The sequence below is a fragment of the Trichomonas vaginalis genome, chromosome I, assembly GCF_026262505.1.
Source record: "Trichomonas vaginalis G3 chromosome I, whole genome shotgun sequence".
Lineage (NCBI taxonomy): Eukaryota > Parabasalia > Trichomonadida > Trichomonadidae > Trichomonas > Trichomonas vaginalis.
Genome location: NC_067203.1, coordinates 22,351,105 through 22,372,195, shown reverse-complemented (window position 1 = coordinate 22,372,195; position 21,091 = coordinate 22,351,105). Strand labels below are relative to the sequence as shown.

General features: G+C 34.8%; 16 protein-coding genes and 2 pseudogenes across 18 annotated transcripts, besides 4 other annotated features; 13 read left to right on the top strand and 5 right to left on the bottom strand.

Moving 5' to 3' along the window:
- The first annotated feature begins 187 nt into the window (after positions 1-187).
- TVAGG3_1030970 lies at positions 188-1,495 on the top strand (annotated as a pseudogene). Its single transcript has one exon. A coding segment is annotated over exon 1 (1,308 nt).
- Positions 1,496-2,453: 958 nt separating this feature from the next.
- Positions 2,454-7,314: a mobile genetic element.
- On the bottom strand, positions 3,076-3,545 carry TVAGG3_1030960 (uncharacterized protein; the record flags this gene model as incomplete). The annotated part of the gene is made up of 1 exon (XM_051255181.1): positions 3,076-3,545. A coding segment is annotated over one exon (470 nt), but the record flags the coding sequence as incomplete, so codon positions are not given.
- TVAGG3_1030950 (uncharacterized protein) lies at positions 3,570-3,830 on the bottom strand (the record flags this gene model as incomplete). The annotated part of the gene is made up of 1 exon (XM_051255180.1): positions 3,570-3,830. One exon carries the CDS (start codon positions 3,828-3,830, stop codon positions 3,570-3,572), a length of 261 nt encoding a protein of 86 aa, XP_051080754.1.
- Positions 3,876-4,273, top strand: TVAGG3_1030940 (annotated as a pseudogene). Its single transcript has one exon. A coding segment is annotated over exon 1 (398 nt).
- TVAGG3_1030930 (uncharacterized protein) lies at positions 5,486-5,908 on the top strand (the record flags this gene model as incomplete). The annotated part of the gene is made up of 1 exon (XM_051255179.1): positions 5,486-5,908. One exon carries the CDS (start codon positions 5,486-5,488, stop codon positions 5,906-5,908), a length of 423 nt encoding a protein of 140 aa, XP_051080753.1.
- Positions 5,939-6,397, top strand: TVAGG3_1030920 (repellent protein 1 family; the record flags this gene model as incomplete). The annotated part of the gene is made up of 1 exon (XM_001299028.1): positions 5,939-6,397. The coding sequence occupies one exon, from the start codon at positions 5,939-5,941 to the stop codon at positions 6,395-6,397; it is 459 nt and encodes a 152-aa protein (XP_001299029.1).
- Positions 6,666-7,314: a terminal%2Cinverted (terminal inverted repeat of Maverick-1C transposon ID:TVAGG3_1030910).
- A 69-nt stretch (positions 7,315-7,383) lies between these two features.
- Positions 7,384-7,448: a mobile genetic element.
- Positions 7,449-7,931: 483 nt separating this feature from the next.
- TVAGG3_1030890 (S1-P1 nuclease family) lies at positions 7,932-8,279 on the top strand (the record flags this gene model as incomplete). Its single annotated transcript, XM_001299026.1, has 1 exon — positions 7,932-8,279. One exon carries the CDS (start codon positions 7,932-7,934, stop codon positions 8,277-8,279), a length of 348 nt encoding a protein of 115 aa, XP_001299027.1.
- An 87-nt stretch (positions 8,280-8,366) lies between these two features.
- TVAGG3_1030880 (S1-P1 nuclease family) lies at positions 8,367-8,912 on the top strand (the record flags this gene model as incomplete). The annotated part of the gene is made up of 1 exon (XM_001299025.1): positions 8,367-8,912. One exon carries the CDS (start codon positions 8,367-8,369, stop codon positions 8,910-8,912), a length of 546 nt encoding a protein of 181 aa, XP_001299026.1.
- A 1,012-nt stretch (positions 8,913-9,924) lies between these two features.
- On the top strand, positions 9,925-11,033 carry TVAGG3_1030870 (protein of unknown function, DUF4106 family; the record flags this gene model as incomplete). Its single annotated transcript, XM_051255178.1, has 1 exon — positions 9,925-11,033. A coding segment is annotated over one exon (1,109 nt), but the record flags the coding sequence as incomplete, so codon positions are not given.
- A 598-nt stretch (positions 11,034-11,631) lies between these two features.
- Positions 11,632-21,091: part of a mobile genetic element that runs on past the window's edge.
- On the top strand, positions 12,343-12,678 carry TVAGG3_1030860 (protein of unknown function, DUF4106 family; the record flags this gene model as incomplete). The annotated part of the gene is made up of 1 exon (XM_051255177.1): positions 12,343-12,678. One exon carries the CDS (start codon positions 12,343-12,345, stop codon positions 12,676-12,678), a length of 336 nt encoding a protein of 111 aa, XP_051080751.1.
- Positions 14,688-15,210, top strand: TVAGG3_1030850 (protein of unknown function, DUF4106 family; the record flags this gene model as incomplete). The annotated part of the gene is made up of 1 exon (XM_051255176.1): positions 14,688-15,210. A coding segment is annotated over one exon (523 nt), but the record flags the coding sequence as incomplete, so codon positions are not given.
- On the top strand, positions 15,635-16,018 carry TVAGG3_1030840 (uncharacterized protein; the record flags this gene model as incomplete). Its single annotated transcript, XM_051255175.1, has 1 exon — positions 15,635-16,018. The coding sequence occupies one exon, from the start codon at positions 15,635-15,637 to the stop codon at positions 16,016-16,018; it is 384 nt and encodes a 127-aa protein (XP_051080749.1).
- Positions 16,046-16,878, top strand: TVAGG3_1030830 (uncharacterized protein; the record flags this gene model as incomplete). Its single annotated transcript, XM_051255174.1, has 1 exon — positions 16,046-16,878. A coding segment is annotated over one exon (833 nt), but the record flags the coding sequence as incomplete, so codon positions are not given.
- TVAGG3_1030820 (protein of unknown function, DUF4108 family) lies at positions 17,317-17,736 on the top strand (the record flags this gene model as incomplete). The annotated part of the gene is made up of 1 exon (XM_051255173.1): positions 17,317-17,736. One exon carries the CDS (start codon positions 17,317-17,319, stop codon positions 17,734-17,736), a length of 420 nt encoding a protein of 139 aa, XP_051080747.1.
- TVAGG3_1030810 (uncharacterized protein) lies at positions 17,753-18,199 on the bottom strand (the record flags this gene model as incomplete). The annotated part of the gene is made up of 1 exon (XM_051255172.1): positions 17,753-18,199. The coding sequence occupies one exon, from the start codon at positions 18,197-18,199 to the stop codon at positions 17,753-17,755; it is 447 nt and encodes a 148-aa protein (XP_051080746.1).
- TVAGG3_1030800 (protein of unknown function, DUF4106 family) lies at positions 18,415-19,110 on the top strand (the record flags this gene model as incomplete). The annotated part of the gene is made up of 1 exon (XM_051255171.1): positions 18,415-19,110. The coding sequence occupies one exon, from the start codon at positions 18,415-18,417 to the stop codon at positions 19,108-19,110; it is 696 nt and encodes a 231-aa protein (XP_051080745.1).
- TVAGG3_1030790 (KilA, N-terminal/APSES-type HTH, DNA-binding family) lies at positions 19,750-20,265 on the bottom strand (the record flags this gene model as incomplete). The annotated part of the gene is made up of 1 exon (XM_001318761.2): positions 19,750-20,265. A coding segment is annotated over one exon (516 nt), but the record flags the coding sequence as incomplete, so codon positions are not given.
- Positions 20,354-20,764, bottom strand: TVAGG3_1030780 (organellar and viral DNA polymerase type B; the record flags this gene model as incomplete). The annotated part of the gene is made up of 1 exon (XM_051255170.1): positions 20,354-20,764. One exon carries the CDS (start codon positions 20,762-20,764, stop codon positions 20,354-20,356), a length of 411 nt encoding a protein of 136 aa, XP_051080744.1.

Here is a 21,091-nt window from a genome sequence, read left to right as displayed (position 1 = left end):
AGAAGTCATTCGTGTTAGAGACTTTCCTCAAAGTAAAGTACAAGAAATTTCTGACGCAACAGGTATAGCATTTAATGTTACCATTGGTTACTTCAATGACTCAAGACATAATGAAATAAAGAGATACATACCAAAAGAATGTGAAACTGTTCGAACTATTGACTTACTTCTTGTTGAAGACCACTACATGCTAAATGAAAGATTACCAATGACAACATATTTCATTCGCAACTATATAGAAATCTTGAAGGAGTGTGGTGGAATGAACATTGAGAAACAGATGAAGATTTATACAAAGAGAGAGAACAAATATGTAGTTCATTATGATAGAACAACACCGTTATGGGATGTTATGAAAACATTGTGGGAGTGCAAATATTTCGAACCTATTTCTTATGGAGAACTTTTCACATATACGACTGACTTATATAAACAGAACCTTGCACCATTTAAAGATTTGACATATGCTCCAAAGTATTGTGTACAACTGAAGAAGAAAGCCGAGTCAAAAGAAGTAAATAAAAATAAGTGCAAGTTCATTCCTGAGCACGTTTTCTTTGCTGACTTTGAGTGCAGTACCGATGGCTTTCATAAAGCTTTTAACATATGTTACGACAGTGAAGATGGTTCAGTGAGTGAAAGCATTTGGGGTCAGAACTGTGCAACAGAATTTTTGGAGCGACTTCCTGACAAGAGTTTAATATATTTCCATAACCTCAGTTATGATATAAACTTCATCTTAAGACACATGACAGAAGTGAAAGGAACTCCCATCATTAAAGGTTCACGAACAATGCAAATAACTGGCTTATATAAAGGTAAAGCAATCATTATTAAAGATTCATACAGTGTTATAAATAAGAAGCTTAAACTATTTCCTGCTATGTTTCTTACAGCGAAAAGAAGTATTTCCATACAACTACTACAGCAGTGTTTTGTTAGCAAATGACAACAGAACTGGTGTCATTTCTGAAGCATGTAAGTTTATCCAGGATGCGGATACATTCATGAAAAACATAGATTCCATCAAAGGTTGCAGAATAGATGAAAACCACTTCGACTTAGAAAAGTATAGCACATTTTATTGCAAACAAGATGTAAGAATTTTAAGAGAAGGTTTTGTTAAGTTCCGCAATGACATATTGAAAGAATTTGATTTAAACGTTTATGATTACGTTAGCATTTGTTCAATTGCTAACAAATTGTTTGAGAACAGAGTGTACTTCCCGAATGGAAATTTATATGACCTCTCAAATAAACCAAGAGAGTTTATTTCACGCTGTATTCAAGGTGGAAGATGTATGCTGTCAGATAACATGAAACAAAAGAGCGAAAAGAAACTCATTGCTGACTTCGATGCTGTTTCATTATATCCATCAGCTATAGCAAGACTTTATACTTTAGAAGGTAATTCCAAAGGTTATGAAGAAAGAAATGTTAAGCACAGAGTATCTCATGAGACATTTATTCGATGACGACCAAAAGGAACCCATTGGTGAAAAGTTTATGTCTGGCTTCTTTGTTCTCATTAAGATAACAGAGATTGGAATACATAGACACTTTCCTTTAATAGTTTGTGACCCTGAACTAAATCCAGAACTTAACGTTCCCAGAAGTTCAAACACTTGCTGTTTAATGTATGTTGACCATATAACATTACAAGACCTCATAAAATATCAAGGTGTCAAATGTGAAGTGTTGCAAGGATACTATTACGATGGAAACAGAGATATTAGAATAAGAGATGAAGTAAAGAAGTTGTTTGAGTTAAGGTTAAAGTATAAGAAAGAAGGAAATCCTTTGCAAGAAAATATAAAGCTCATTCTGAACAGTATTTATGGCAAAACTATTCTATCTCCTATTGAGTCAAAAATAACCATAGTAAATGACAAAGATGCTATAAGATATGCCATCAGAAACTACAACCATATAGTGAAGTTCGAAGGTTTGGATGGTTCAGATAAAACTATTTTCAAGCTAACGAAAAGCATTTGCAGACACTTTAACTTCTGTCCACTTGGTGTTAACATTCTGTCTATGTCGAAGAGAATAATGTGTGAAGTATTCTGTACTGCTGAGGACTTAGGAATGGACATCTTTTATAGCGATACGGACAGTATGCATCTCTACAATGAAGATATCCCTCGTTTAGCTGAAGAGTTTGAGAAACGTTATGGAAGAGTTCTCATTGGTAAAAACCTTGGTCAATTTCATAGCGACTTTGCAGAAATCACAAAAGATAAACAAAGTTTAGCATACAAGTCAATATTTTGTGGAAAGAAGACTTACATAGACTTACTCACGAATGATTTAAATGAAGTTGCATTTCACTGCAGAATGAAAGGCGTGAAGCAAGATGTTATTGCTTTAACCGCTAATGAAATGTTTCCTGACTCTGTTCAGTGTTTCTATGATGAAGATAAAGGTTTAATGGTTCCGCAAGGAAAATTTACAAAGACTCTGAGTTCAGTTTAATGAAACTTTACAAAGCACTTCATGATGGTCAAGAGATTGGATTTGACTTATGTAAGTCTTCTAGTCCTTGCTTTGCTGAAAAGTTTAACTTCTCAATAACGACTAAAACAAGCTTTATTCGTAAGTTGAAGTTCTGAGGTCATTTATTTTTGTCAGCAATGAGGTCATTCGTGATAAAAATAAGCCGCTAGCGGCAAGGGCGAAGCCCATGTGGTCATTTACAATACTGCGATGGTAGAGTTTAAGAGTTGTGCTTCAATATAGAGACAGTCCTTATGGTCTGGAGGTAAGAACACTGGGCAGTTATGGTCATGAGTGGAGAACATGTCTATCCAAAACTCACGATTGAAGCCAGTTAATTTAATATTTAGGATTTGGAATGGTGAAGTTTTGTATGACCAATGAACTCATTTTCAACTCCTTACTTAAGTTTGAATATAATATAGCTTGCTTTCTATCCCAAATGCCGGTGTTACAATCTTTGAAAATTCATTTTTCCTCGGAAGCATTGCATCATAATTGAAAACATTTTTGAAATCATCACTTGGTTCAGAGATTTGAAATCTTATACGTAATGGATTTTCTTTCTTTTTAGCTACTTCATTGAATGGTGAATATATAACAAACTGACAGTCATGAGTTCCATCTTCATTTTCATTAAATTCATAATGAAAGTCTATAAGTTGTGGCTGACTACCTTCTTCTTTCAGTTGTGCAAGAAACTCACGTAAAGGCTGTAAAGTTTGTACTTCAATGTTAAACTTTTTCTCGAACATCTCATTAAATGAAATCATACATTGTAGCAATGTTGTATCGTCTTTAAAGTATTTGTATATGTGAATGTTTTGGGCGCTTAAAGACTGTTCGTCATTTTCTATCTCGACTTGAAGTATAAAGTCAACCTTTCTGAAAGCACGTGTTATATACATATTTGTTATGCCAATGTACTTCTCTTCATTTATGTTCACAATCCAGTCTGTTGGAAACTTAAACGTTACTCTGTTCCCCTTTATTTTGACGTCAGGGTTTTCACTACTGAACGCAACAGATAAAGGTATTTGTCTATACATTTAATTCGGATAAAAATAAACCATTTACTCTTTCTTTGCTTCAGCTTCTTTAGCTTTTGCTTCAGCTTCTTCTCTAGCTTTCTTCGCCAGCAAACGTGGGTTCTTTTGTCTTCCAGCAGCTAATGCAGCAAGTTGTTTTTCACTAAGTTTTCTCTTTGGTCTCTCTGGCTTTTGTTCTTGTTTTTGTTCCTTCAGTTCGGATAAAATTTGCTCACGAATTTCTTTCTTCAATGCTTCAACATCTATGACCCCTTGGGTCTTGTCCGTAGGGCTTGTCTGAGTCATTTGACTGCAGATAAAAAACAAAATTAAAACTTTAACCGATGTAAAATGAGCTTGTCAAAATCAGAGCGAGAGTCTATTATATTAAATGACGCAAGAGGAATACAACATCCTTTCTATTACGTAAGTCAGAGTAAAGATGGTAAAATATACGTAAGAAAAAGAAAGGTTCCATTAGCGAATGCAGAAAGCGACAACATTAAGGTGTATGGCAAGGGTGAAGTCCCGAAGCCCATATAAAACCTTCTGTTCAAACTGAGCAAATAGAACCAGAAGAAAAGAAGCCAGATGTACTTTCAATAACGAACCAAGAGCTTATTGCAAAGTTCGTGAATTTCATTGAAAAACAAACCGAGTCAAAGAATCCTGACCCGCCAGTGAAAGAAGTTGAGACAAAAGAGAATGTACAGTTCATTGAAAATGTCAAGAAACAACTTCCACCACGAATGCCAAGAAGAAGAGTGAGAATAATGAAGTAAATAGATATTTTTATCTGAAGTAAATACATGCAGAACGAACAGTTAAACGAATTTACTCCAGCAGAGCATATTCATCAGATTCGCTCATATTTCGATATCATAGACAATGCAGTTCAAATTGGTGACACTAATAGAAAATATTCTGACGCAAAGATTCCATCACAACCTGGAACTGCTAAAGATAACACATGGGTAACATTCAATCTCTCACCTCCTGGTGAAAATATGTTGGACCTTTACAATACATTCATTACGTATAAAATGGAAGGTCAATTTATTGTAGATAAAGAAATTGGTTCAGGTTCCAATAAAACAAACCCACCAGGATTTTGGATTGGTTTCGATGACGCTTTCTATGCAGTTGCTGGATATCAAATCCTTGCAAATGGTCGTATCGTATATTCTCAAGACAACGCAAGAGAAGAAGCATATATAACTTCAAACTCACAAACTACCGAACAAATAAAGAAAGTAGATGTTTTCTCAAAGACTCGACATGAAGATGTATGGAGTCATTCGGGAACATGCAGAACAGGACAAATTGTTAGTGGTCCAATTACAGCAGGAAAATCATTTGATTTTAAGCTTCGTTTAAGAATTCCTGTTAGAAGATTCCTTCCATTAGAAGCTATTCGATTTATTCCAGCTTTTGCAGGAAACATTCAGCTTAAAGTAAAGTTCAGTAGCGACGCCTTACAATGCACATCTATATCTGTAAATGATATCATTGCTTTCAATCCAACTCTTAAAGTTGCATTTGCTTCAGATTCAAATCCACCGACAAATAAATTTGTTCCATGGAATGAACCATTCACTATGATAACGAAGGCAGTAGAAGCTAGTGGAACAGTTACTATTACAACTGTAACCCAGCAACTATTTCGAACAAAGATGGATTTTAATGAATGTTTCATTCATCCAAAGTCATTCTCTTTAGACCCTAACATTTATACAGAACTTGTAGAACATTATACAAACGAGGCTTTATGTTTTCCTGTTAAAGTTATGGATTGGATTCCTATGGACGGTTCATTCTCAAAGAATACAGATAGTTCAAGTGCAACATTTACAGCAGCTTATACGCCTATTAATGTTAAAAGTATTTGGGCACTATTTAGAAAGAAAGACAACTATTATGTTAATTTTGAGAACCCTAAGTTTAAATATCTTCAGCTTTCCATGGGAGCTTATGGAAATATGCCTGCAGAACCTGAAAAATCATATGGACCTGTATTTTATGAAATGGTTGCGAACGCTTGCAATACAAACAATGATATGATAGGATTTAATGAAGATGTTATGAGGTCATTGGTGGATGATGGTAGTGTGGAACATAAATGGGATAGCTATGACAACACACATTTCTTATGTGGTTTTCCAACAGAAGTGGACTTTTGCTTCCAGCAAGGTCAAACATCTACTGCTCCAATAACATACAAATTGTCTGTTAAAGGACCTATTGAACTAGCAACTGAAAATGTACCAAAGCCACTTATTGGATTTATGAGGGATTGTTGCTTTGCCATTCAGGTGCGTGCTAATGGCATCCCAATAATAAGATTAGATGACTATAACTTAGCTACGGACGACAGTGAGGAATAAAGGATGAACGTTTATTTTTAAAGCTTATAAATGAGTTCTTCATCAAGCTCTCGTGAACCTTCACCATCTATGAAACAAACTTTACCAAACGATTATGGAGCACCTATTGAATATTTCTTACGAGCTGCACAATGGCAAAGAGCAGTCTCACCAAGGTTAGGTGTTCCACCAGCTCCTGTCAAAAATAGCATTTGGTCAAGTCCTTATATAAAATATGGTCTCCCACTAGGTTTGCTAGCTACAGCAGGAGCAGTTATGATGTTGAAAAGAAATAAAGCAAATGTTGTAAATAATACTGAAGTAGCTGAAGTTAAACAAACTCCAACACCTTCGCCAAAACCAACGCCTTCACAAGCAAAACCTTCAATGACTCCTGAACCTATGGAAGTACAAACTCCTGTTCAAAAGTCAACTCCTAAACCGACTCCAACATTTAAACCAGAACCTACTCCTCAAATAAATCGTAAAACTCCTGCGTTTCCTTACTGAAAAAATAACGTTATTTTTATTTAATATTAAAATTTTTATTTGATTGAAATGACAAATAAAGTCACTGAAGCAATGAAACAAAAGTTTTTGGTAGAATACATTAAATCAGGAACTATTCCAGAAGGTTTTTACATTCATACTATGAAGGATGGTAGAGTTCAGTTTAGAAAGATAAAGCAACCATTAGATAAAGAAGGAATTTTGAGAAAGATTAAACTTCATGAGGACAACATTGCTAAACTTAGGAAGAAGTTAGAAGAGTTGGAGAAAGGAAGAGAGTTATAAAGCAATGAATTCAACAGGGTGAAAAAAGAGGTGAGATCTCACCACTTCACCTAAATTTATTTTTGTGCTATGTTTTCATACGTGTGAGGGTGGTGATATCATTAATTTTTAAGTTTATTTTTTAAAATTATTTTTTATTTTATTTTTATATAAATGACAGAACAAAAGCAACTCATACAAATCGAAAAATATAACAAACATACATTTAAACATTTATTCTTCCTTCCTGAGTATAACATGTTCTTTACACTTCATCCTAGACCAGTTAACTATACACTGACTGTTTATAAAGATTGTCATGGTAGTTTTATAAAAACTTATGATGATGAAGGTAAGTTAACAAGACTATGCATTTCAAAACTTGAGAAACTTTATGACTTCAAGTATGACTACAATAGAGTTAACATTGACGATGAAGATATAGAAGAAAATTTATGAGAACGTTTATTTTTTCATTAGTGAGTTCGTTAGTGAGGTGAAGTGGTTGGTGGCTTTGTAAATATTTAAGGTTAAGTTAGTGTTGTCGTTTGTGTTGTAAAATATACGTTAACGGTTTTGTAAAGTGTCAAATTCACATATAATGGGTAAGGAGGCTCGCAGTGCCACAGTACCCAACTAACCCATACTAACTTATAATCAGCATATATCTCCTTTAATAGTCTCATATAGAGCGCTGTGCTAAACGCACCTTTTGACACCCTATATTAAATATTATGCGCACTTAATAGTGCCGAGGCGGCGGAGCCGCCGAGGCGCGATTTTTTTGACCCTATATTACCGCACGGCAATGTTTTTCTCGATTTTGTACAGCCCTAACTAAAATGAATTTTTATTTAATTTATATGACAGCAAAATAAAATAAAACAATAATTTTCAATCAAATTTTCACATCTTTCAAATGCAAAACTTCTTACAACCATCCGAAAGGAGCATAGCTCAGCCAATGCAAAAGATAATCATTTGATGTTACATGATGAATTTTTCAAAATTTGGATTGACGAAATATTCGTTTGTTGGAATGAGGACCAGTTGTTTCTGCTTTTTAATAGCTACAAAAACTCAATTCCATGATCATTTCATTGAGCCATTATAAAGGCAAAATTGGCAATTGTGATGGTTATCTGTACATCGTAAGATTCAACCACATTCATCAATAATTTCATTAAATTAAAATATTTCTCCATTCACCTTCAATACCAATTTGGAGAGTTGCATCCGCTCTCAAAATTTTTGACATCATTCAATTTAAATGCTTGTTCTTTTTGCAACTTTTGGATTATGCTGGTGGGCACACGCTCATATGGCTATTACTGAAATAGCATTAGGACACCTTTCATCAAAGAAAATCAATAAATTGTATGAACTTATCAACAGAGATGGACTTCCTTTTCAATCTGTCGTCGATAGCTCTGCATGGCAAGATGATTTGAAGGATACATACAAATTCCATGCTATAGGAGATTGGCATTTCTCTGATAATCCAATCTACATGAATAAAACTATTCCTGCAATCATTCCTAATCCTTCCTACAATGTTACCTCATTCTTATATGATGCATTGGACACATTAAATGATCCTACAACCACTAGTTTGTAGTCCTGGGCTTTTCATCTCAGGACAATTTTACATTTTGTTGGAGATGTTCATACGCCACATCACAATTGCGCATACTACGATGATTCTATGCCTAACGGTGATAGAGGAGGCAATCTATACCATATAAATTGTCCTTATGGTGCTGCTTGCAACCACATCCACTTCTTCTGGGATGCTATCGTTCTAAACTACATGCTCATGAAACCAACAGCATCACTTTACAGAAATGAGTTTATAAAGAACGTCACAAGACTTACTAAAGAAATTACAGAGTCTAGTCTCAATTTGGACAAGACAGTTGATCCAATGGCATGGTCAATGGAATCCTTAGAATATGCCAAGAAGTATGGATACAGTACTCCAATAAATGATGCACCAAACGCATCTTACTACGAAATTGTCCGCAAATACGGTAGCATTAGAGTTGCAATGGCTGGGCATCGCCTTGGTTACCTTCTTGACTCATTACTTGACAAAGCACCAAATATTTCTCATTCTTTCGTTTCTGAGATCGTTGTTTGGTCAGTCAATGCTCTTATTTTGGTGTTCATCCTATTTTCAACATTCAAATACAAACGTGAGCTTAAGAACACTCAATTTGAAAGTCTCACACAAACAACATCATATGTTTAAAAGGAAATCTCTATTTTCACTTCTATTTACTATTAATAAAATGATTTTTATATATTGTTAGAATTTATGAATCATTTTTGAAAATATATTTCTCAATCTAAGATAATATTTAAAGATTTTACATTTCAGTATATATCCTAATGAATTCATTAGAGAATGAAAAAAAAAAAGGTAGTGGGGCCTCCAGGCACTTCGTGCCCTCTAGCCCTGAAGATGTTTAGTATAACTTTGTCCGGACAAGTAAGGGTCTATCGTCGCTACAGGAAAAGTTACAGGCGTTCTAAGGAAGTATACTTTGAGAAGCCTTTTCCCCATTATAGAACGATAGGACCGTTATTTTACAAAACTGACAACACTTTGACCGAGTAGTTTTTTGTGCTGAACAAAAAGTGTCATCTAAACATCTGTCAAAAACCGCTTTTTAACTTCACTTAAAATGCCACGTAAGCTACGTAAGAATATACGTAAGAGGAAGAGAGCATTGAAACATCCAATAGTAAAACTGACACCACAACAACAGTTGCAACAACAAATAATGAATGACCCCACTATGTTGCAACAAATGTCAAGCAATCCTATGCTTTTAAACCGAGTTATTGGTGCACAGAGTGGAGGTTTAAGAGCGGCACTTTTAGCGAAAATGGCAGGCTATGGTGGAGCTGCAGACGGAACAGCTTATAACCCTCAAAGTCAAATGAATTTGAGTTCACTCAAAAATCAAATATCAGATGTCAAAAAGTCAAACATAGACATACAGAAACAAATAAGTGAAAACGAAAAGAAACTAGAATATGACAGACACACAAAGAAACTCAATAAGTTAAACGTAGAGAAAAAGAAGAAAGAAGAACAACTGAAAGAACTAAGTACAGAGGAATATGCGAAAAAAGTGTCAGAAAAAGCAGCAGAAGTAGCAAAAATGGAACAAGATGTCATAAATTTGAAAAACCATACTACTCAATATAAAGTACTGAAAGATGAAGAGATAAAACAAAAAGCCCTGAAGACATATATGGATAGCGATGAGTATAAAAAAGAAGTTGAAGCAAATGTAAAGGCAGAAAAACTTTTACAGTTGCAAAACCAAACCGTACAGTATGAAAACTTAGCACAAGAAAGTAAAAATAACGACGCAGCCATGCAAAAGGCAATGAAAAGCGCAGAATATATAAAAGCTAACAATGACTGGTTAGATACCCAAGCCAACGCTAAAGCAGCCCAGCTTATAGGGTCAATAAGGACAAAAATACAAGCGGATGAAGACAGTTCAAATGAAGCTTTAACAAATGCTGACTTTAAGAACGCCTTCGAAGCTCTTCATAGTAAGGTGAAACTAGTGAACGACTTCTCATCTGGAAAGAAACTGAAGTCTGAAGGTTTCGACAAAGAGTTAAGAGAAGTAGCACAAAATATGACGAAAATAACAGATGCAGCAACGAGACAGGCAGTTCAAAGTGCCTATGACGCCGTTAGAGCAACTGTTGTGGAAAGTCAAGAAAAAGAGTTACAACAGACCAAAACAGACCTAGTAAATGCTTTCTTAAAAACGAAAAGTCAGGTAGGACACTATGCTGCAGATGGAACATATGTGCCAGCTGGTGGAACTTATATACTAGCTAGTGGAACCTATATACCACCAAACCCTCCAAGAGAAGCACCTGCACCAGGACTACCTAAAACATTTACATCGTCACATGGACACAGACACAGGCATGCACCAAAACCAACAGTTCAAAATCCAACACAACAACCACCTCCACAACAACAACCACAACCAGCACAGCAACCAACAGTTCAAAACCCTGCACAACAACCACCTCCACAACAACAACCACAAACAGAGCAAGGACATAAAAGAAGTAGAGAACAAGGAAACCAAGATTTCTTAAAAATGCTTAAAGAAGACTATGGTTACCCAGATACTCTTGACTTTAGTGACAGATATAAAGAAGCTATTAGAAAGTTCAAGGAAGGAAATACTGACCCGAACCTATTTAGCTTTATGGCTCAGCACCAAATGGGATATAATTTCAAACCTGGAAAATACAAGCTCGCTAAGGGATATGATTTAATAGCATATCATCCAAATGACATGAACGAATTTACTCCGAGATATTTGGTGTCAGAGCTAAATGACAATTCAACTCTCTTCATGAAACGCGTAAAAAATAGAGACGGAACGAAAGAAGAAAGGTTTATGAGTCCGGATGACTTAGATAGGGAACTTGTTAAAAACGGTCTCGGAATATATGAAATGCCAGCAGATGAGGTACAAGAAACTCAACAGGAAGAAGTTCAGATACAACCAGACATGGAAGAAATAGTTCAGCAACAACAGCTAGAAGAGCCTGAAGGAAACGAACAAGTCCCTCCTTTGGAAACTAACTTCACAGAACTAGATGAAGATTTGGAACAGCCGAAAAATCTTGACCCTCAACAAGAGTATGAGGTGAATATGGAATCTTTCCAAGAGTCTAAGAAAAATTCGGCTGACATGGTAGAAGAATATCGAAAAATGTTTGCCGACATACAAAAGACTCCAACACCAGATGAAAATATTCAGCATAGAATGGAAGTACTGAAAGAAAATGTACGCAAATACAATAACCCTTTTTACTTACGAGCATATAACGTTCAATCTTTGGCTGAACTCGGTGAAAATAAAAGGTTAAATTTCAACAAAACATATAGAAATGAAACATTGTTTAAAGTTCATTCAGAACCTAACCAAGATGGAAACAAACCTACTTTTGTTTCTGCAGACTATGGAACTACAATGAGATGGGGTCATAAAGCTAACCCGGATAGGTGGTTCATAAACTTACAACCACAATTCCAAGAAGTTGTAGACGCAATGGAAGTGAATGGTGAACCAGATATAGCTGGTATTTTCAGCGCGGCTTTAATGCCATTGAAAGATATGAAAGATGCAGATATTTTGGACCAGTATGAAATGAACATGGCTGATGGAAATATAACACCTGACGTTCTAGAACATTTATCTCAAAGAACTACACAGAACCATAAAGATGGTATATTTGGTGAAGAGTTTAGAAAGAAAGTTAGGGAGAGAGAAGGAAGAGAACCTATTGTACATGACCTTGCAAACGAAAGTTTACAAAATGTCATAAAAACTTACTTTGCAGACAATGAACCGAGAAGGGATGAATATTTAAGTAAACTCAAATGGACAGTACCAAATGAAATGTTAGTATTGAAAAACATGTTCCTTGACAAAATAAAACCAACTACAGAAATAAATGACGCAAGACTGAAACATTGGGTAAAAGCTTTCCCATTCACAAAAGATATTGTTGGTAACATGGAAAGAAAACCAGAATGGCTACAAAAACATATATTTGGAAACGAGCTTATTCCATATGGACAAGCTCTGTTTGAAGAGCTTGAACCGGAAACTCAGGAAAGAGTCATGCAAACAATACGCGAAGACTCAAATACAAACTATGACAAAATCTTTCTAGGATATAGGTTACCTGAGATGGGCGACCAGAGCCCAAAGGCAAAAAGGACATGGGAAATTTACAACATACTAGGTGAACATGAGGCAAAGATGCAACAACTTGAAGCAGAGGGCAAGTTACCAAAAGCGACACCAAAGAAGAAGAGAAGAGTAGAACAAAGTGAAAGTAGTGAAGAAGTAACTTCATCTAGTGAAAGTAGTGGCAATGAAGGAAAAAGAAGAGTTAAAAACTCAGCCAGGAAGAAAGTAAAGCTTGGTCCACGTGGGTTCTATTATGACACATAAATCCAACTATTCTATATTTTTACCCATATGAAATGTACGCCGCTCAGAATATAACGCCAACAGTTTTGGATGCCATGAACGGAAATGTTTCCGAATGGTATAACGAATGCGACAATGCCATTAGAAGGTCAGAAATAGTTCCTGGAACTTACGAATATACAACTGCTGTTTCTTATGGAAATGTAGGTGAGTTTGGTGAAGGTTCTTCAACAACAGTAGATATTGCATGCGACAGGTTTCACATTATTTCTATTGACAACTCATTCTTATACGTGGAACAAGACATTGAAATAAAACCTTCTGCAAGTTGTTGACAAGAAAGGTTGCAATGGAATTTTCTATGTCGGATACCAATATGCTCCAGAAGTTTTCATGGGATATAAGATATATTCTAACTCTGACTTAGTTCAAACAGTAACATGGGCAAACTATGAATGGTTCGCTTTGAGAAACTCAGTAAAACCACAAGCTAGAGAACAACAGACCAGTATGCAACTATTGAGAAAATAAGAAGACTTGACCCTAACGTTCCAGGAGTTTATGTTGACCTTTCTGGACAAACTGCAGCAGCAGTAACCAAAGTAAAACTGAAACTTAGAGTTCCTTTGTCATCTTTCCTCATCTTCAGGTTTTTAAGATACTTGCCAAACTGGGCAGGAAAAATTTCTATCGAACTTACTCCAAGCAAAAATAACTTAGTCATTGCACCAACACAAGACCCATTCACTATTACAGACGTAGAGGGAACAAATAAAACGTCATTCGCCGAATTTTGCAAAGGCAAGGTTGACTTAGACTTTGGTTTCTCAAACTTCAACACTGAAGTAAACTATTATTTCAATGCTGCTGGAACTGCTTGGGACCCAGTTAAGTTCACATGCGAAAAATTTGAATGCAAGAGAATAGAAAGCAGACTTGCAGTCTATATGTTGGACCCAGATATTTCAAATGCTTTAGCTGCCAAATATATTGCAGTTCCACTTATGTTCCCTATACACCAAATATCTGTCAAAGACTTTGCAGGTGAAGTTGGAAACCAAAGTGCTGACCCAGGTCAAGAACAGATATTGCCTTAACAACTGCAATGAACATGCAGATACTATGTTTGTACTGTTCAGACGAACTATAAATGACTATTCTTGTTTCTACAACCCTGGTATTAAATATCATATAAACATAGATGGCAAATATTATCCAAGAGAAGAATATTCTACAGTTGAAGATATGAGGTCATACAACTTGACATTAGATGCTATGAACTTTAACAACAACTTCACAACAACCATTAACCCTGAAATGCAAAGTTCTATTATGCCATATGTGAAAGTATGGACTCATACAGGAGGTCAAAAAACTCAATATACAAATGGAGACCGTTCAAACTTTTGGCTTGGCATTCCATTTGCTGACTCAGAAGACTTTATGGGTGGTATTTCAACTGTTGGTACTGTACAAATACAATATACTGGTGACAGAGACGGCCAGATGAATTGAAAGCAAAGAAGTTTACAAAACCAATAGCACTTTTCACGGAAGATGCTCTTTTGAAGATTCGTTCGATGAAACCTGCTGGGGCTCCTCAGATTGGCATAACGACAGCTTCCATCGAGCAGATTTTGGCAGCAGGTCAGTAAGTTGTTCTTGAACTGACTTCTCTCCGTCAAATATTGACAGTACGCCAGTTTTGACATAATATTGTATTATAAACTTACCTTTAGAAATATCTGTAAGTTTTGAAGTTATATTTTTGTCTGCTTCAAGAACTTTCACCATTTCAGTTATACCAACTTTCTTTGCTTTATGAAAATATTTGGTTCAGCAAAGACTGCTATTCTATAACATTTACCATTGTTTGTATAAAGAACTATTCTGTCAATGTATTTGTATTGTTTGTGTGTGTAAACTTTGTTTTGCTTCAATTCGAAGAGATACTCGAATACGTCCATCTTTTTATTCTAAGTAAAATGTCATTTCCGAAAAATAGAAGCGTGAGTGTTTCAAAAGGTTTAATGGCAGTGGCAGATGTGAAGTTAAATTCACCAACTCAAACAAACAGTCAAAGTGTTGTTGTCAATGTCAAAGACAGAGATGTTGAAGTGGGGAAACCATACGAAGACCAAGATGGTATAACAATAGTTCCTGTAAAAGAACAACCAACATATCCTGAAGTTAGCAGAGACTTAAGTTCTGTTGCAGATATTCGAAACGACTACCAACAACTGAAAGACAAACTTCAAACTCAGGAGAAGATTTGTCAAGCTTTAGGTATAATGTTAAACTTGGTCGAACACAACCCTGTAAAAGTGAACTCATATGTCATTGCACCTCATGAAGTTTTGAAAGAACTATTGAAACTTTTGACAGAGGCAGACGATATAAACATCAAAGAAATAGAACCCGACGTTAGTTGCTGTGGTGTTTCATATAATGTCATTGACAAGATATACGTTATGAAAGGAGGTGAAACGTTGAACTTAAAATATAGTTTCCCAGACGTTATAAAAATATTTGACGACCACAACATTTCATTAAAGTTTATTTGCTAAGTAAAATGGCAGAAGACATAGTGGTTTATACTATTACGACTAAAAACCCTGAGTCATATAATTCTATAACAACAAACTTACAAAGTCCTCAAGGACGATATTGTAAACTAACCTTAAACACAATGACGACTAAAGCTTGTTTTGCTCTTTTGACACCAGAAGATTTTATTGTTGTGAATGGTAAAAAATACTCCTTTGAAGATACTTACTCAGATATACCACCAACAGGTTTTGTTGACTTATTTTAATACTTTAAGGACGGGTGTAAATGTGCTGCAAACTAGAGCAGTTTCATTATGTTTGGATGTCCGACTGAGTTTACTATAAACAATATGAGCTATAATACAAAACTTATATCTGGTTTTTACTACCAACAGTTTCCTATAACAGGAAAAGGTGTCATACAAGGAATGTCTGTTCCATTGACTTTAAGTACACCTATTTTATATATTGTTTCAAACTTAGGTTCAAAGTGTTATTCGAATGTCGACAGAAACTACTATGACCAAAAGATACTTATGCGTATAAATAACACATTCTCTGCTGGTTTGCCTATTGTTCATTCGAATGCAGAGTTTTCAGCTTTAGTAAACTCAAACACTTTAGCAAACATAAACTTAACCTTAGTTGACGCAAACTTTGTTCCTGTAAAACTTTTATGTCCTATGTATTTGTCAATGACGGCAGAAAGTTTCGAATTGGAAGATGCAACTGGTGAAAGTATTGTATTACAAGAACAACTTCAACAACAAATAGCTCAAGAACAACAAATGCAACAAATAGCTCAAGAATAAAAAAATATTTTTTTTATTTTTATAAAAATGTACAGAATAGATGTTTCAGATTTTTATGACTTCCAAACATTCAGAAATATGTGTCCATTTCGAGACTATAACAAATCAGTCGAGAATTTGAAACGTTTAGTCATTTATGTCGACTCTGCCCCAGAATGTTATGTTATGAAAGAATGGGATGTAGTCTTTAACAAACCAAGAGCAACAATAGTTTCAGAACAAGAATGTAAACAGAAACTTAAGAAAATAAAAGTCGTACAAGTTGGTATGAAGATGTTAGATGCTTGGGATATCTTATTGTCAAAGTTAGAAGATTTTTCAGTTCGAGGTATAAAGTTCTATACACCTTCTCCAAACTTCTATTCTATCTTCACTGGATATAAATATGAACAAGTAGAATGGAAAGAAAATATTATAGAAGCTTGGTTAGACCATGTCAAAGAAATTATATGCAATGGAAACGAAAGAGTCTATGAGTATATCTTATGTTGGTTTGCAAACATCTTACAACATCCAAGTGCTAAAAATGAAACTGCTCTCATTATAATTGGAAAACAAGGAACAGGTAAGAACACATTCTTTACAGATATCTTATGCAAACTGTTAGAAGGTTATTCGAATCCGAATATGACAAACTTAGAAAACATCTGCGGTAAATTTAACTCTTCAATAGAGAATATGAAACTTATAGTATGTAACGAACTTCAAAGTATAGATACAACAAAAGTTTTGAACTCAGATGCTTTGAAGAGTCTTATAACAGACAAAGTTGGAGTTGTTGAAAGAAAATATAAAGACCAAAGAGTTTGTGAAAATGTTGCAAATTTCATTATGGTTTCAAACAATGTTGTTCCGATGAAGTTAGAAAGTTCTGACAGAAGATATGTAGTTGTCAGAACGTCAGATTCTCATATGCAAGATACAGAATATTTTGACGACTTAGCAGAAACTTTGACATCTGACTTTTACAACCACTTGTTCTCATATTTCATGACATTAGATATTTCTAAGTTCAATCCAAGACAAATTCCACATACCGAAGAGAGACAAACATTGTTAGAAGCAAACAAGAGTGTATATGAACTGTTCATAGATGAAACTGACTTTGAGTGTTTAGATGAAAGGTCATTGTACGATTCGTATAAACAGTATTGTCAAGAATATGGTTATATGACAGCGTCTAAACGAACATTCTTGGCAAATGTCAAAAGTCTTTTAGACGTACAGAATGGTGTATATACAAAGAAAAATTTTTATGAGTAAATTTAAAAAAAATATTTTTTTATCCGATAGAAAAGATGGCAAAATTCATCTCAGTAAACAAGTACATGTCAGGACTTAAAGAAGAACTAGACCCATTCACATATTTGAATGTTTACTTCTACCATTTTGAAAAGTCTTCATTCAGCAAAGTTTGGAACATCGAACCAGTTAAGTTTGCTATTGTGACTAAAAATGGTGCGAAATTTGAAGACTTAGACATAGAAGGTTTGTTAGCAGTCAAAGAAAGTTTTGACAGAAGGTTCTCAAACCTTAAAGAAGGCAAAGCATACAAACTTGTTATACCTTATGAACCAAAGAAAGCAGACGACTATGAATATTATGAGTCTAAGATAGTTGAAGTTCAAGGTAAATTGGGTAAAAAGATTTTAGAGTCTAAGCCAGTGTTTGCTCCTAAAGAGGAAGAGAACATTGACATTGACCCAGAAATGTTCTAAAAATAAAATTTTATTTTTACATGTCAAATTTCTTCTTCTCTGGCTCTGGTTCTTTCTTCTCTTCTTCTACTTTCTTTTCTTTCTTTTCTCTCTTCTTCTTTTCTGGTGGAGTTATGTCAAACTTCTCAGAACCATATTTTTGTAAAAGTTCTTTGTCCTTTAATAGCTCTTCTATTCTGTTTTCTATTTCATCTTCAAGAACAGCGCATGTGTCTTCTTTGCATTCTAAGAAGTTTTGTTGGACTTCATCTCTCCAAGAGGCGTCATCTCTGTCAACAAGTCTGTCATTGACAAATTTTAAGACTGCTCTGCTTAATGTTTTATGGTTCTTGTCATATTCCCAGAAACAGAACTTTAGAACAAATTCACCTTTCTTGTTTACACTATGTAAGATTTTATGGTCGACAGATGTTTTGCTGTCGAAAAGTTTGTCTCGAATATAGATAGCGAAATCGCTAGACATTTTCTAAAAGATAAAAATTTTAATTTTTCTAAAAATATGTTAGAAAAAAAGTTTGCTGACATTGACAAGAAATTTGAGAATGTTTTAAACAAGAACAAGAGGAAGTTAGAAAATGCTCAGATAAAGCCTATACATGACAAGTTCTTATTTGCTCAGAATGGTATAACAGGTCTAATTGCACCACCTGGTCGGGTAAGACTTTCACTTATCTTAAAATGGCTGCACAACAACAAGAACTAGATGAGAAGAACCCATTCTATGAGTTAGTTGTCATTTGTAGTACTTCGGGTCAATTTGACCAAACCGTCAATTCGTTCAAAGATATTATAAAAAAGTCTAAGTTAGTATGTATAAAAGACTCTGAGTTGTTAGATTGGATAAAGAAGTACCAAAGAAGAGTTTTGAAGTACAATGCTATAAATGAGTATGTCAATTCGAAGTTTAAAGACCCAAATGAGGAAATGCAGAGAATATTAGAGAAGAAACACTTCAGAAACAAACAGAAAGAGATAGAATACATTTCGAAGAAATTGCAATCTTACGATTGGAAAACGTACCCTCATAGATGTCTTCTTATCTTAGATGACTTTGCTTCTCATCCTTTGTTAAAGAACAGAGAACAAGACATGTGTCGAATTCTTAAGAAGCTCAGACACTTTAACATCTCAGTTGTCATTTGTGTACAGACAGCAAAGAGTTTAAGTAAGGATGTAAAGAGAATACTTACTGACATTGTACTTTTCCCCGGATTGTCCGAAGACGATTTCATGGAACTTATGAAAGAGTCCATGGCAGGTAAGTTTGACAGACATGAACTATGGGAGAAGTACAAAGTCATACAAGACCCTCATACTTCTTTCAGAATTCATATCTACGCAAACAAAGTTCAAATTGTAAAAAGTCAAGCGTAAAAATAAATGGTTAGTCTTAGTAAGTCTGTTGTGGTGCTGGGGCTGTCGGTTCTTCTGGCTTTGGAAGGCATTCAGGAAGAGGAACGTCGGACATTCGTTTGTGTCCTGTCGGAAGGAAAATTTTTCCAGTTGTCGGGAAAATTTTTTCCTGTCGGAAGGAAAAATTTTTTCTGTCGTTCGACCAAAAAGTTCTCAATTTTCGAAAATTTGAATGGTTTACGGACGGACAACAGGAAAATTTTTTCCTGTCGGAAGGGAATTTTTTTCCCTGTCGGATGGAAGGACTCGGAATGCCAGAAGGATTTGACAAGACAATTTACCTTATAGAGCTACCTGAGCCATCTGAAGTCAAGCGTAAAAATAAAGAGTGCATTTACCCTACTTGTTTGAAGTTGTCAAAATACTCTGTTATTTTTTCCTTTAACAATGGCAAATCTTCTTTGAAGGTAAGAATTGTACAACCTTTAATATCATATAGTGTGTTTGAGGTAACGTATCTTGAACTATTTGTTTCACATCTTCATTTGGTGTCATTGAAATCGGTAAGTTTTCGCGATAGAACCAATTTCTGTCAGATTTGTAAATCTTAGCAAGGTCGTAAAAGCTTTTGTTGTTTCTTCTGACTAAATGCAACATAACCATATCTCTGTCTTCTTCATTTTCCATCTCTTCAGTATAAATCATATACTTATAGTTCTTTTCCTTTCCTTTTGGTACCGAACGTGGTATTCTTTTCTGAAGGCTTTTGTCTTCTTTCATCATATCTTCTCTCTGCTTTGTACAAAGTTCGTCAAGTAGCATAAGTATGTAGATTGCATAACGAGGTGAAGCCCACATTGCTATTGAACTAACTAGGAACTTATGAACATATATACCTTTTAGATGTGATGGTAAGTTTTGTCTGTCTTGGTACATCTTTTTAAGTTCTACATGTTCAAACTCACTGAGGAGTTCATGAGTGCTATTTAATTCAAACCAGTCTTGTGGTTTCTTAGTATCTGGAGCAAAACATGCTGTCAAAATACTTTGCATTTGGTACATATCGTCTTTGACCGAACGAATGAGACGGAGTTGTTTGTTAAACTGAACCCACTCATATTCTTCATTTATAGCTTCATGGACTATAACTGTTGTTGTGTTCTCTGTTGTTGTCATATCTGTCTTTATATTCCGGATAAAAAAAATATTTTATAAAAAACTAGCGTTATTTCCTGACTTTCACAAAAGACCAAAAATAAACGCTTTACATGTATTTTTCAGCAACTTCGTCAAATAATTTTATAGCTTTACCTATCTCATCTACTTCAAACGTTTCTTTACCTTTCGTGGGAGCACCATACATTTTCTCAAACTTTTCAAGTAGTTCTGTTTCAGCAGCTCTCATATCGTTAACAAACACAACCTTGACTCTATTGACTGTACTGTCATATCTTTGAGTTATATTATATGTTCTTCCTATCTTATATCTTTTTGTATTGAAGTCCTTCGGTTTCTGAACGATGTAAAGTAAGCCTTCACTGCAACGTTCCGTATCGAATGAACCATATGTTATGAAGTTATATCCAACAACTGGGTCTAACCATAACAAAACTATTGGTATAAGACTTTTGTCTATAAGATATGCTCTTGTTCCATGAAATGCTACTGATATCATAAGCTCAGGATTTCTTGTCAAAATTTTCTGAGTTGAAGCAATTCCAACCCAGTCCTTCGGTTTCTTTCCAAATGGAGATAAAATGTCTGACAAAGAATATTTGTTGTATTTCTTTGAGTATCTTACGTTTAAATCACCTATTCTAACCATTTTGGTGTCATTGTCTATCTTTTTAACTGTTTCAAACTCAGTGTTTGACATTTTCTGTTTCTTACATACAAGATAAAAAATATTTTTTTAAAAAAACTAGCGTTATTTTTTTTATTTTGTATAAAAGATATGATTTCAGGGATTTTTTTGACGAAGTGTCAAAGTTCTCTTCGTAAA